A 12,421-nucleotide genomic window follows, 5' to 3' on the forward strand; every position below is an offset into this window, starting at 1 on the left:
ATTCACAGCAAGTTACATATAAACCAAGAGTGGTCACAATGAGCAATCCCTAGTCCCTGTAAGCGTGTGTGGCCAATTGGACTAGCATGGGGTCGCTCACACTTGGGCTTCACACACTTCCATGATGTTCAGTCTGAAACTTTAATGGTGGTATTTGGCTCCCTGAATTACCGTAGCACGGCAGGACAGATTAAGAGCAGACCTTCCTTTCGGCACGGTTGGCCATGCAAATACCACCATGTAGAACTTAAAGAAAGTAGCTCGTGCACTGTTGATGAGAAGAATTTAGCTATTTTAGTTCTTGGGACATGGGCAACAGTGCCCGATTTACCTGCCAGGGGACTTGCATTACATTCAGTGCAGCCAATACCACTTTTATAAACATCTCTCGATTGCTAAAATGGAAACACTCACTTACCGAATTTCTGGTTTAACAATGTTCAAAATTCTCTGACCATCACCACTACATCAGAAAAACATATTAATAGAGGAACCCTTGCATTGCGTTTGCGGGGGGAGGGCGGTCGACTTGCAGAAGTTGTGATATTGTGAATGTCAAAATAAATATGGTTGAAATAAAGAGGAATTAAATGCTTATTAGAGAAATTCGAAACAGACTTCTGGCAGAGCGTGGTGCTGGGTTGGGAAGTGAGGAGGGGCGTAGGTGCCGAGGAGCTACGAGCCACAGACTGCACGGAATCGATGCATACATGAACAAATTAAAACGGAAACTAAGTACAGAAAAAGAGTCCACTGCATGAATGGCACAGCCTGAGCCGGGAAGATTTCTCTCGGGAGCAACCCATCAAATTCGCCCTCTACCAGCAGCTGTGGAGAAAGCCTTCCTCAGCGGCACGGACCCGTCGAGGCTGCAGAGGAACGCTCACTGTTTTGTGGAGGTATTCATTAAGATTAAGTACAAAGAAGGGGGGAGTAACCACAATTCTCAAAATGCCCTGCCTGGTACAGCATTTTCCACCGCCATCACACAACAGTATCTCAGAAGACCAGGAAATGACTTCCACGGGCATTGGCAGCCAGTTGATGTTGTGACTTGTCCTCAACGTTCAACCAACACTTAGAAATCTTTTCCAGAGTCCACTACCATCCCTTTGTAATTCTGAGGAACATGTGGGGGTTCCACAGCACCCCTGGGACTTTAGAAGCTTCGCAGCACCATATTCAACAGCTTAATAAGCACAGTTCGCCAATCAGAAAATGTCCAGATGGTACACTGGAACCGCGCCACCCCCACTCCAAAAACAAGAACTAAAGTAAAGATGTTCTTTTCACCTCACACAATGTCTGGCGACCATCAAAGACGGGATTGTAGACCACTATAAAGCTTCACAAAACAGACATCCTGCTAACCGATCAATACTCTCTGCTGGGGTGGTAAGCCACTTATAGCTAGAAGGCAGCATCAGGCTCCCCGTGAACTGTTGATGCAATAACGCCTGGCCAGACTGGAGAGCTTTCTTGGGAGAAAACGGCCTTCCAACCAAATTACAGGCTGGAGCAGACCCAAGCTCCTCAAGGAGGTCAAATGCATCATTACCAGTTGGTAAAGCAGGTCACCCACTGGTTATGGCTGTTAACATCCAGCAGTCACGAGAGTCCAGGGGCCACTTGAGGGAAGAAACTAGAAGCACAATCTCCAAATGCAGTATTTTCAGAGCGCAGGCAGCTTCACACAGTTAAAAATGGAATCCCACGCAAAGAGTGCAGCCCAGGGGAAGGAAGGCTGGAGCGCCACCATCTGAAAAGACAATGCGCCTCTTCCATTTCCATGCCAGCACTGAAGAGAGAGGAGTGGAGCAGGCGGAGGGCCACACTGGAGGAGAGTGCCGGCTCCGAGAGCCAGAAGGGAGTTGCGTGGGAGCAGAGAAGATGAGGCGCAAGGTGTTTGCCAGGCCAACTCAAGAGCGCGAAATCAAAGCCATTACCAGCAAGTAATGACCGCATTCGGATCCCTCTGCTTTGCTAATAGTGCAAACTCTTGGAGTGCTTAATTTCAATTCAGTCCTCGATCGAACAAGAACTTTGTCAAATATTTTAACTGCGCATAGATGAAAACAGGGGTTACAACTCCCCTAAAATAATGAGCGACAAATCTGAAAAATCATTGCCCTACATATCCAGTTGTATATAGAAATGTAGTCTTAGCAACTTTGTGCCTATCACAATCATGCCCCTTACCATGTAAACAGGCATTCAAATGATCCAAATGTGAGGGGGAGGAGAGGCGGTTGCAGAGGGATAAAGGAAATGGGGGTTTTGGGGGGAGACTAACCTACTTGAATTATTTCACATTCATACCAAAACTCCAATTCCACCCCCCCCTCCCCATCAATGAAGATGGTAGACAGAAACGTCAGGAAGATCCTTGTACCTCCTACCCATTGAAAACCAAAATGTTTCATGCCTTCACAGTCCGGTGTGCAACCCTGAATAATGCTGGCTGCCCACAAGTGTCCCTCTAACCACTTGCAGAGCCCGCCTCAAACGCCGGGTGCCCGTGCTACCTCTGGAAACAGGAGTCCCGCTGCCCAGCCCGCTCAAGTCTCTTGCTTGGGTGCGGTTTTAACCCTCTGCTCCCTGGACTGCAGGTGCTGAGGCACTGCCACCAACTACTGTGCGACCACCCATTCCTACCTTGCCTCTGAAGGACAGTCTGCAGCCTTTGGCCAAACACACAGGGCCAACTTGCATCTGCGGCGGCACCTCAGTCTGAAAAAACATGGCCTTCCCCTTTATAAGCTGGACCCTGAATGCGGTTCCAGGAATCCAAAGACGCCATGGTCACTGCCTTGACCACTCTCCATTCTATTGACATTCGCCTGCATCCGACTCACGTTTTCTTCACCCACAAGTGTAAGAACTTATCCAGGAATTCATAGAAGATTGCATGGCGTTAATCTTCCCTACCCTTGCTCTCAGATTCCAGATCAGGAAGCCTCTTGCAACACCCACCCACAACACAATGAGACCTCCGGGCCTCATGACACCGCCATCTTGATTTTTTTTTTAAATGTCTTGTTATGGTTGAAGAAGAAAATCAACCTTTCAATGTACACCAATCTAAATTAAAATCATCAGAAAATAAATTCGTCATCACATGTAATTTCGTACATAAAAGCATGCGACAATAATGAGAGTGTAAAATACATATTTCATGGTTCATTAGAGGGTTAACTCTAAAAATATATCGTTTTTTTACTTAACATTTGTTCTAGTGTGATTTTTAACATTTCTACAAGTCAAGAAAAAGATAAAAAGGAGAGAATGCCGTAGAGTTGGACTAAGTCAGCCGAAGTCATGGTCGCAATTCTGACACATGCGCGCTGGCTGCTGAAGATTCCGTACCACAGAGATTCTCATGGTAGGATTAAGTAGTCTTGAAAAAAACTGTTGCAAGTAAAGTTTCGCCAACAACATCGGAGAGAATACAAGCAAATGTCTCAAAGTTCATGGATCTTGGCAAAATGTGCCTACATTGTCAGACTTGGTAAAGATTCCTCGATTGGCTAGAGCATCCTTCGTCAGCCAGAAGTTCAATCGAAATCGTAAGAAAAAATCCCGTACAGTGTGCATGGGAACTTCACTAGATAAGATACTGGGGTGTGAAAGGTTTTTAAATTGAATTGTTCAAGTTTGAAATGTTGGTGAGCCTAACACCATATCGCCATAGTTTTTGTTTGGCTCGTGTTGGATTGGTCAGTAAGAGCTCAGTGGAAATATCAGCCACTGCCATGATATCGGTTATATGCTGTCTCCAAATTGCCATAAAATGGTGTTTGGTGGAGCTCACATAAACGGATAAGGCGTATAGTGGGGAGGTAGGGTTTGAGGCTAATAAATATTTCCTATATAAGAAGCACATCTTCCAAACAGAAGAAATGTTTAATGATAGCACGGCCACTTCATGCCTCAGTATGCACATTGATTGACTGTCAGCGATAGAACTTGCTTCCTAATTAGAGCCGCCAATCGCAACCAAAATAATTCTGACCTATAGGCTCTGGTTTCAGCACCATACGTAATTATGGGTACTACCTGTCGATTATAGAATTTGAGTAGTCATATAGTGGAATATCTGCTATATTTCGTATGGATAATGCAAGCTTGAGAAGCAGCTGTCTGAACTTTCTTCCTTCGTTCTAAAGAATAAGGGAGATCAGAGATACGATTATTGGTATTTAAACCTAGATAGATAGTGGTATTCATTGACCACTTGTAAACGAGTTCCATGAAGGTGCCAGGTATAGGGGTATTTTTTGATCTGGTGCCTAGATGCACAAATTAAAATGTTGGTCTTTTCGAAGGACTAAGTCATCTGCATAGAGCAGCCAGGGTACAGTTTGTTCACCTCGTTTTGGAGAGTCAGAGATGGCTTTGGCAAAATGATGCCTCATGTCCGATACAAAAAGAAGTTAACAGAGGCCAGTTAAGGCCTCTAAAAGGTAGGAAGAGGGGCCGACAGTTTGCCTTCTGAAGTCGAGCGAATCTGGATTGCTGTGTCAGTATGTAATTGTGAAATCAGAGCCTGGATGTGGGTAGGACAGGCTACGTTGGTTAGCTTAATTCTTAGCAAGTCTCTGGACACAGAGTCAAAAGCAGTCTTAAAATCAATGAGAGCCATCTAGACCGGCTACTTCGCTTGTTGTTCATGCATTTTTATCGCGTTGATGGGTTATAAATTGAATGCCGTGCCTAGTCCCAGGATGAAACCCATTTGAAAAGGATCATGCAGGTCTTGACAGAACATCCAACAGTTGAAATCTCTTAGGATTAATTGAGCATACAGTTTGCCTGGAGCATCCAATAAAGCGATGGGACGATAGTTCTCTGGTGAGAAAATTGGCACAATGATGGACTTTCGCCATAAAGGTGGAATTTGTTGCCGCTTCACAATACGAGTGAAAATGCTGTTGGGAACTTTGGCCCTGGCTTCAGGATGTGATTTTAGCATGGTGTTACTAAGCCCATCAGGCCCTGGTGCTCTAGAAGAAATTAACTTTGAGATGTAAAAAATAATGTCTTCTAGATTAAAGGCGATGGTGATGTCATTGGAAGCTGTTTTCACCCAGGGTTGTTGACAAAAAGGGGCAGGGGCATACAAGGTACGATAGTAGTGATCACAGACTTGGGAGCGCGTTAGTCTGCGTGATATGATTCGCCCGATTGAGTAGGCCCTAAATTAAAGCTGAATTTTTGGAAGCTAATGTCTAACATTTGTTCTGTGTCTTTCTGCATAATTAAGGCTCTGCGCGATTTGACCAAATTTTTGTATTATGCTTTTGCTTGCCTCAGCCTTAAGGATCTAATCGCAAGTGGCAGGCTGGAGAGTTTTCTTTTGCAAAGGCGAAAAGCGGTTTCCATTTTGTGTAACTCGAGATCATATGCATGTTTGTGTTTGTGGATGCACTTGGAAAATGAGGACGTTTGCAATTTGAACATCTGTAAAGCCACTACATAAAGACTAGAGTATATTTGCTCTGGATGTAATATGTAATCTTGATTCAAAAGGAGTGTATTTAGATGTCTCAGGCAATTCGGGGTCTATCTGAATTGGTTTATACCACCAGAAGGTGCAAGGGCAGGTCTGGAAAACTGCAACTTGGCTGAGGGAAGAGTCCAAGTTAATGACAGAAGCTTGTGATCACTATGTCTCAGGGGCTTGACCAGAAAACGTTTGATGATTGGACATAACTCATAATCTGTGTAAACATAATGAATGATCACTGTTTGCTGGTCTCTTTTCCACGTGTTTTGAGGAGGGGTGTCGCCAGGAATTGCACCATTGAGCACGATTGTCTCTCAGCCATAAGAGAAGACCAACGGTGTACGAGGGCTGCATTTTGAGGGGTGCCTATGGACAGACAATGTATACTGACATTGCCAGCTAGGAGGATATGCCCTATTGATTAGATCTAATACATATCCTAAATCTTGAAAGAATGTATCTGCCTTTATGCTACAGTGATTCCAATATAGGTGGATTAAGGCTAGTACTTCGAAGGAGACTTGATTTTTACTAGTTGAGTGAACATATTTGGAGAGGCCCACGGTTCAAGCTGTAGGCAGTTTTCACCGCAACTAAGAAACCAGCCATTGGTCTGCCTCTGGATGAAGCTTTGGCTGGAAGCAGTGCGACGTTATAGTTGTCCCAAATAGGGGGTTCAGTTAGCCACATTTCCTGAAGGGCAACGATGTCATAGGTAGTTAGTGGATTTGAGGTCGTTGTTAGAAGATGTTTAAAGCCCCTAGTGTTCCAACTGGCAAATTCGTAAGTGTGGATGTTATCAGTCTTGAGTTAATTTTGGTTCACGTAACGCGATTGTAGCGAACAATTTGATATGGAAGCATATTCTGTCTGTCGGAGCGATTCAAAGGCTCCTTGAGTGCAAGTTACTTTCAGGAGGTAGAAAAGGTGAATTATAATTTTTTTAGCGGGTACTATCGCCTGAAAATCCAGGCGTCTTAAGTTTGTTTGATGAAGGTTCCCGAGTGAGAAAAAAAAGCCCAGTTGGAACAATGGCGCTCTGGCTGAGTACTATGCCTGACTGTATCCAGAGTCTTGCAATTGATAGATCATTGTCATGCAAGAACTCCACTTGCGCTGTGTCAGAAGACCAAAGATCTTCCAGGATCGGAACATTATTAAAGATGTTCAGAATGCTAGTTCTGTTCAAATCATAAATGAAGGAGCCACATCTGCATTGAAGTAGTAAGTATTGATAGCAAGGGGAGGCATGTAGGACTTCCTTATGTTTAAGCATGGGCTCTTGCAAAAACCTCTGGGTCCGAAGAGAAGCAGTATTACTTGTTGGTAAAGATGGAGACCATAATGCAGATTTGACTGGAGGCGACAATGCTCTTGACCTATCTGCCAGGGCATGTTTCTGCATTGGTCTGTTAGAATTCCAAGTACTCACGGCTGATTTGCTTTGTCTGGTTTGGGGCAAAGAGGTAAATAAGGCAATCGACTTGTCAATTTCAATGCGCCTTTGTTGTAAGGTTAAGTTATTACTGCGAAGAGGCAGTGATTTGTGGGGGGCGAGTCTAAAGGCACACAAGAGAGGACTGACTGCGTGCACGGGATAGGCTCTGGGGCTTTTTTGTCATGAAGTTCTACTTCTTGTAGGAGGTCATCAAGTGTTTTGTACTGTAAGCAGACGGCAAAAGTCGAGGGAGAGGCTTGATTTGCAAGCTTCTTCTGCGTATCTCTTTTGGCCCGAGCTAATGTTGCATATTTTTTAGTAATAGCGGACTTGGCTATCTGGGACGGTTTGCTTGGCATGGTTAAGGAGTGAACGAAGTGCCGCAAGCCTGATGGTAGTTGTGGAAGATTTCATGTTTTTTGTTTTTTTCAAAATCGAGGGGTTTAGCAGATTTCTTCAAATTAGCAATGATAGTAAATGTTGGTTTAGTCAAAGGTTGAGGGATCGAGACCTCGGCATGAGATTGGGCATCAGGGACTATGACGACTAAATCAGCTAAGATAGGCATAGAAGCGGGAATTTCTCTGACGGATGAGGTCCCTTCCTCAACATGCATCTCACTGAGGTTACAGTTGGAGGGTAAAATCCTATCGATCTGCTCCCGAAGTGGGATCGTCGCAGATACATGCGAGTCGTGTGTTCTAAGAGTTGCAATATCAAATATGTTTTTGAGTTAATTTTAGTGTCGACATTTTCGAACAGCTTGGTTAATGACAGAAGAGCTGTATTCGTGGCACGAAGCCCCAGTTCTACAAATGGAGTAGCAGTGGCTCAAGGGGAAATAGACTGGAGTGACCGCAGGAGCGCCAACCTCCTAGTAGTGGGATTAGCAAAAGAAAGTGAGAAGACAGACGAATTATGGGTGGAATTTGCAAACATGATTGGCGATTGGGACGGGTTAGTCGGACGGGTTTGGAAGGGAAGTAAGAGGTGGTTGAAAGGAGACAGCTGTGTGCAGGGGTGAAGGGAAAGAGGTGGCATGAGTTAAATCAACAGCAACAGGGCAAAATGCCCTGTTGCTGTGGATTAGAGACATAGACTCCATGTCTAAGTTTTGAACAGCACTGGCTTGATTGCTTGCACAATTTCTTGGATTGTAGAAGTAGATGTTGTAAAGGAGAATTGTGCACCTGAGCAGTGCGAGCAGCACTGCCCATAGCGTTTACATCGATTGAGGGTTGAGATGGTATGGCTGGATGGCAAGATAGGGCAGAAGGCTGAGATGAGCTTGCTATCAACAGAGAGAAGCCAGCCGCTATTAAGTAATCCAGTGGCGTGGAAAAATCAATTAATGGCATGTTGGCACCGCTGTGTTCAATGGGGGGCTGGGCGGCTGTTCTAAGGGTCGGATTATTCTTCACAGGTTTAGAACTCGTCTTGGAAGAGGGATCGGAGGTGCAGAATCTCTGTTTTACTGGCATTAAGGCACAGATCATTGGTGGCAAACCACTCCTGAATAGCAGACAGACAGAGATGAGAAAAGGTGAAGAGATGACATAGGGGAGCTTGAAAACGAGCTGAGTGTCATCCGCATAGCAGTGAAAGTTGGAGCAGAGAGCGGCAGTGCGGTGGGTGAGAGGTGCCAGGTATTGGTTGAAAAGCCAGGGAGAGAGGTTAGACCGCTGGGGAACACCACAAGTAGAGATGGAGATAGAGGAGATGAAGGACCCAAGTTGGATCTGGGAGGGTCGATCAGAGAGGAACAAGGCCAGCCAGGCTCAGCCCCGATTGGTGATACCCAGGTTATCACAGAGACGGTTGACCAGGATGGCATGGTTGACCGTGTCAAAGGCAGAAGAGAGATCGAGTAAGAGGAGGACCGAGGGGAGATTAGAATCAAGGTTAGAGAGCAGGTCTTCACGGATATTAAGGAGAGTAGTTTCTGTGCTTCTGGCTGTTCTGAAGCCAGACTGATGGTCATCGAGACAACCAGCAGATTCAGTGTGAAGATCAAGCTGGGAGATGGCCAGCTGGCCAGCTTTTCTAGGAGTTTGCCCAGGAAAGGAGTGATAGAGATTGTGTGAAAGTTAGCTGGGCAGGAGGGGTCGGCTGAGGGTTTCTTGAGAAGAGGGTGCACAAGGGAGTGCTTTAGGGGGGGAAGGGAAGGCTCCAGTGGCGAAGGAGTGATTGCAGAAGTCAGCCAGGGCGAGGGTGTCAATGTGGTGCTTCATGGTTTTGGAAGAACAGGGGAAAAACCTGTTTTGACGAGACGTTCATAGATCTGACTAGTCTAGAAACCTCATCAGGGGAGAACAGAGGAAAGGAAGAGAAAGAGGGAGGAGGGGTGGCCATAGGGGGGCCGGAGGAAGAGGAGAGAGTAGGAGGAGAGGAGGACGAAAGGTTGGACAGGACGTCCTGGGTTTTAGAGATGAAATGAGAAGCCGGGGGCCATGCAAAGAGCTTGGGAGAGGGCAATAAGAGAATTACTGGTGAGGTGAGAGTGTTGGAGCACTCATCAGTAACCAGCTAAATAGCAAAACAGCACTTTTCAAAGCACTTCACACAAATGCACGCACAGCCTCTTAGTATAGGTACTTCCGGAGTAAGTGGTTGGGGCCAACCTGCATTCCACAAAAATGTGTTAAAATGCTGTATAATAGCGCTTCTGCAAATAGCACAGCAGCCATGGACAGCGAAATAGCACTTTACACAAATGCGTGCAGTTTCTAAATGTCACTGGGCCTAGTAAGAGTGTTGTTTTTGTTTCTCCCTTGTTCCCCTACCTTTGCCTGGACGCACTCTGAAACACTTGTGTACGAGCGCGATACAAATAAAATATATCATATCATAATCACGTGTCTGGGGTTGGTCGTGGTACTCTTGTTCAGAGGAGAATTACCTAGCATTTCGGTGCTGGACTGCTCTTGTGGGTAGGACCAGACTACTAAGACAATTGATATTTCTCCTTTGTGAGGGGTGCAGTGAGCTAAAACGTGCTTGTAGACCCTCGTGAGTGAGAAATTCCATAAAACAGGGTATTTGAGACATGAGTGCTCTCACTAGAGGGGCTCCCCCGCACCCTTGTTGTATTTGTACCAATAGTATAACCCGGTTACAACTACAGCTTCTAGTACTTAAAGAATTCATACACTCCCGAAGAGGCGAATCACACCTGTAGCCAAAATACAGGAGTCCCTACTCCCAGGTAGGTTTCCCCATGAACAATGTGAAACATAGGCCTCAAGTATTTGCATATACATCCATAAACACCGATATTCAAAATGAGGCTGAGTGTACGGCATGGTCTCACTCACTATGAAAGTCTAGTAGCTACCCCTGAATAGATTTAAAATTAACTAGCAATGTAGTATATATCAGAACCGAAGTCCACCCCATTAAAACACACACACACACACACCCTTCTCGAATATTTCACATCAATGAGGAATGAGCGGGCAACGTCACACAAAACAAAACGCTGCTGAAAAGGTGCCCACTGATGAGTTTTAAAGTACATTTCAAACTTTTGACAAATGTGTGTTGGCATTTCGGTCAAACTGCAGGAGTGGAGTACTCTCTCAAAACAACGTATGAGCCGTTCCAATGAGAAATCACTCAAGTGAGGGGTTGATTCCAAGACCTTTACTCACCATCCATCATCTCCGTGTTTATTAGAAGCAGCAGAAAAAACGTGATGGCTGAGGCAGTTACTTTTAGTTTTCGTCGCATGTTGTTGCCTCACTTCTCCTCCAGTGGGAGTTTCAGCGTCTCTGGTTCACTGGCAAAAGAAAAAAAACATTTAAATCTGGAAAAACGTATTTAAAAGAGGTTTTATATAGATACAGTGACGAGAATCGTTTGGCGTCTATACGATAGCATTTACCTCGTATGAATATGGCCACTGGAGGTCAGTAGAGTACCTTAAATGACCTCCAGAAAAAATGATTCGCGGTTTGAATAATACGATTAAAACAAAGCACATTTAAGAAAGCACATACGAAATCTAGAGCGCATCACTGTATGCTCACAGTACGAAATGAATACGAGGCATCACAATGGCAAGCCGTCAGCTGAAGGCTTAGTAAAAATGTGTAAAACCTGTATTTTTCCTGATGTAATATGTAGCCGAAAAAACTAGACTGCTCCATTTGAGTTCTTGAAGGACAACAGATCGGGAGGATTGAGTTAGTTTTACTCCATCCATATTTCCCGATTCGGGACATTCGGCTTGAACTAGGCATTACCTCCTAGAGCACAATATTTAACCTAAAGCGCTCGGCTATATGTCTTTAAAAGACCTGCCAGCGACGATGCCATGTTCTGTGCATTTGGCAAGCTACTTAGACAGTTGCCTTAACAGATGTAACACTTTTACAAATCTTTGCCAAATCATACACTGCATGCAGTGCCGGCCTTAAGGCCAGCAGCGCCCTGGGCGAACTGGCGCCCCCTCGCCCACCGCGCCCCCCTGGTTAACGGGGTGGGTCAGGATGGGCAACTTTTTTTTTTTAACCTCCTCGCTGTGGCGAAGAGGTTAAATAGGTGCCGTTAGCACCCCATTGTCATTCAATGACAATGAGGCGCCTGCCACCATGCCAGCTCAGGAGAGCGCTTGAAAGACTCCCCGGAGCTGGCGTGGTGGGGGCTAATGGCGCCTTTTCTTGTGAAAAGTGTCCACGGCGGAGGGGTGCATTTAAATGCACCCACCGCCGCGGGCACCTTTTACAGTAAAAGGCCGCCTGCTGCGCCTTGCACCACAACGCCAGCTCGGGGAGCTCTTGAAAGACTCCCCCGAGCTGGCGTGGCAGGGGCAAAAGGCGCCATGGGGGGCGTGGCGCCCCAGGCGGTCGCCCGGCTCTCCCCCCCCTAAGGCCGGCTCTGACTGCATGGCTCTCATGTGGTGCTAGATTTACCGGCTGGTCCTCTGTTGGGCTTAGGGCATCTAGGCATAGACTGAAAAGGGCATTGCTATGGGACTGGAGCAACAATGTGAATTATCTGACAAACAAGGGAAGATTGGCTGAAGTTGTGCAAGAACGTTTTACTTTTCTGTTGCTGAAAAATATGTCCGGACTTTCACAAAAATTGTAGATGACATTTTAGAAGTGGAGAAAAAAAAGGCTATCTGTTACAGGCAGTCTCTTCTCGCTTAAGGTTCTAGATTAAACATTCCCAGTGCTGAAAGAAAATGGCGTCCAGAAGACATGTACTCTCACAATGTGTGTTGGTTTCTCGGTATTCAGAACATTGGACAAGACGCGGCTTATTGTGCATCTGGCAATTCCATGATCTTCTCAAATTCACTGTGGGTGCGCTGGACTCAGATCATGGAATTAAGCACATGGATTCTCTGAAACACATCTGAAATGTTAACATCTACATTTTGATGTTACCAGATGAATTAAGGTGAATGTTACACTGATTGTATACTGTAATGATAGGTTTGCCTAGTATGGAAAGTTTAATAGAACACGCTG

General features: G+C 45.5%; 1 protein-coding gene across 5 annotated transcripts in view; it reads right to left on the reverse strand.

Moving 5' to 3' along the window:
• Positions 1 to 12,421, reverse strand: part of PRLR (prolactin receptor) — an 850,394-nt gene that overhangs the window by 62,977 nt on the left and 774,996 nt on the right. For all 5 annotated transcript variants that reach the window (XM_069627116.1, XM_069627118.1, XM_069627117.1 and 2 more), the window contains one exon: positions 10,595 to 10,722. In XM_069627116.1, coding sequence (XP_069483217.1) covers positions 10,595 to 10,673 — 79 coding nt within the window. In that variant the 5' untranslated portion in view covers positions 10,674 to 10,722. The remainder of the gene's footprint in view (positions 1 to 10,594; positions 10,723 to 12,421) is intronic.

This window comes from Ambystoma mexicanum, chromosome 6p (assembly GCF_040938575.1).
Source record: "Ambystoma mexicanum isolate Mex_15411 chromosome 6p, UKY_AmexF1_1, whole genome shotgun sequence".
Classification (NCBI taxonomy): domain Eukaryota; kingdom Metazoa; phylum Chordata; class Amphibia; order Caudata; family Ambystomatidae; genus Ambystoma; species Ambystoma mexicanum.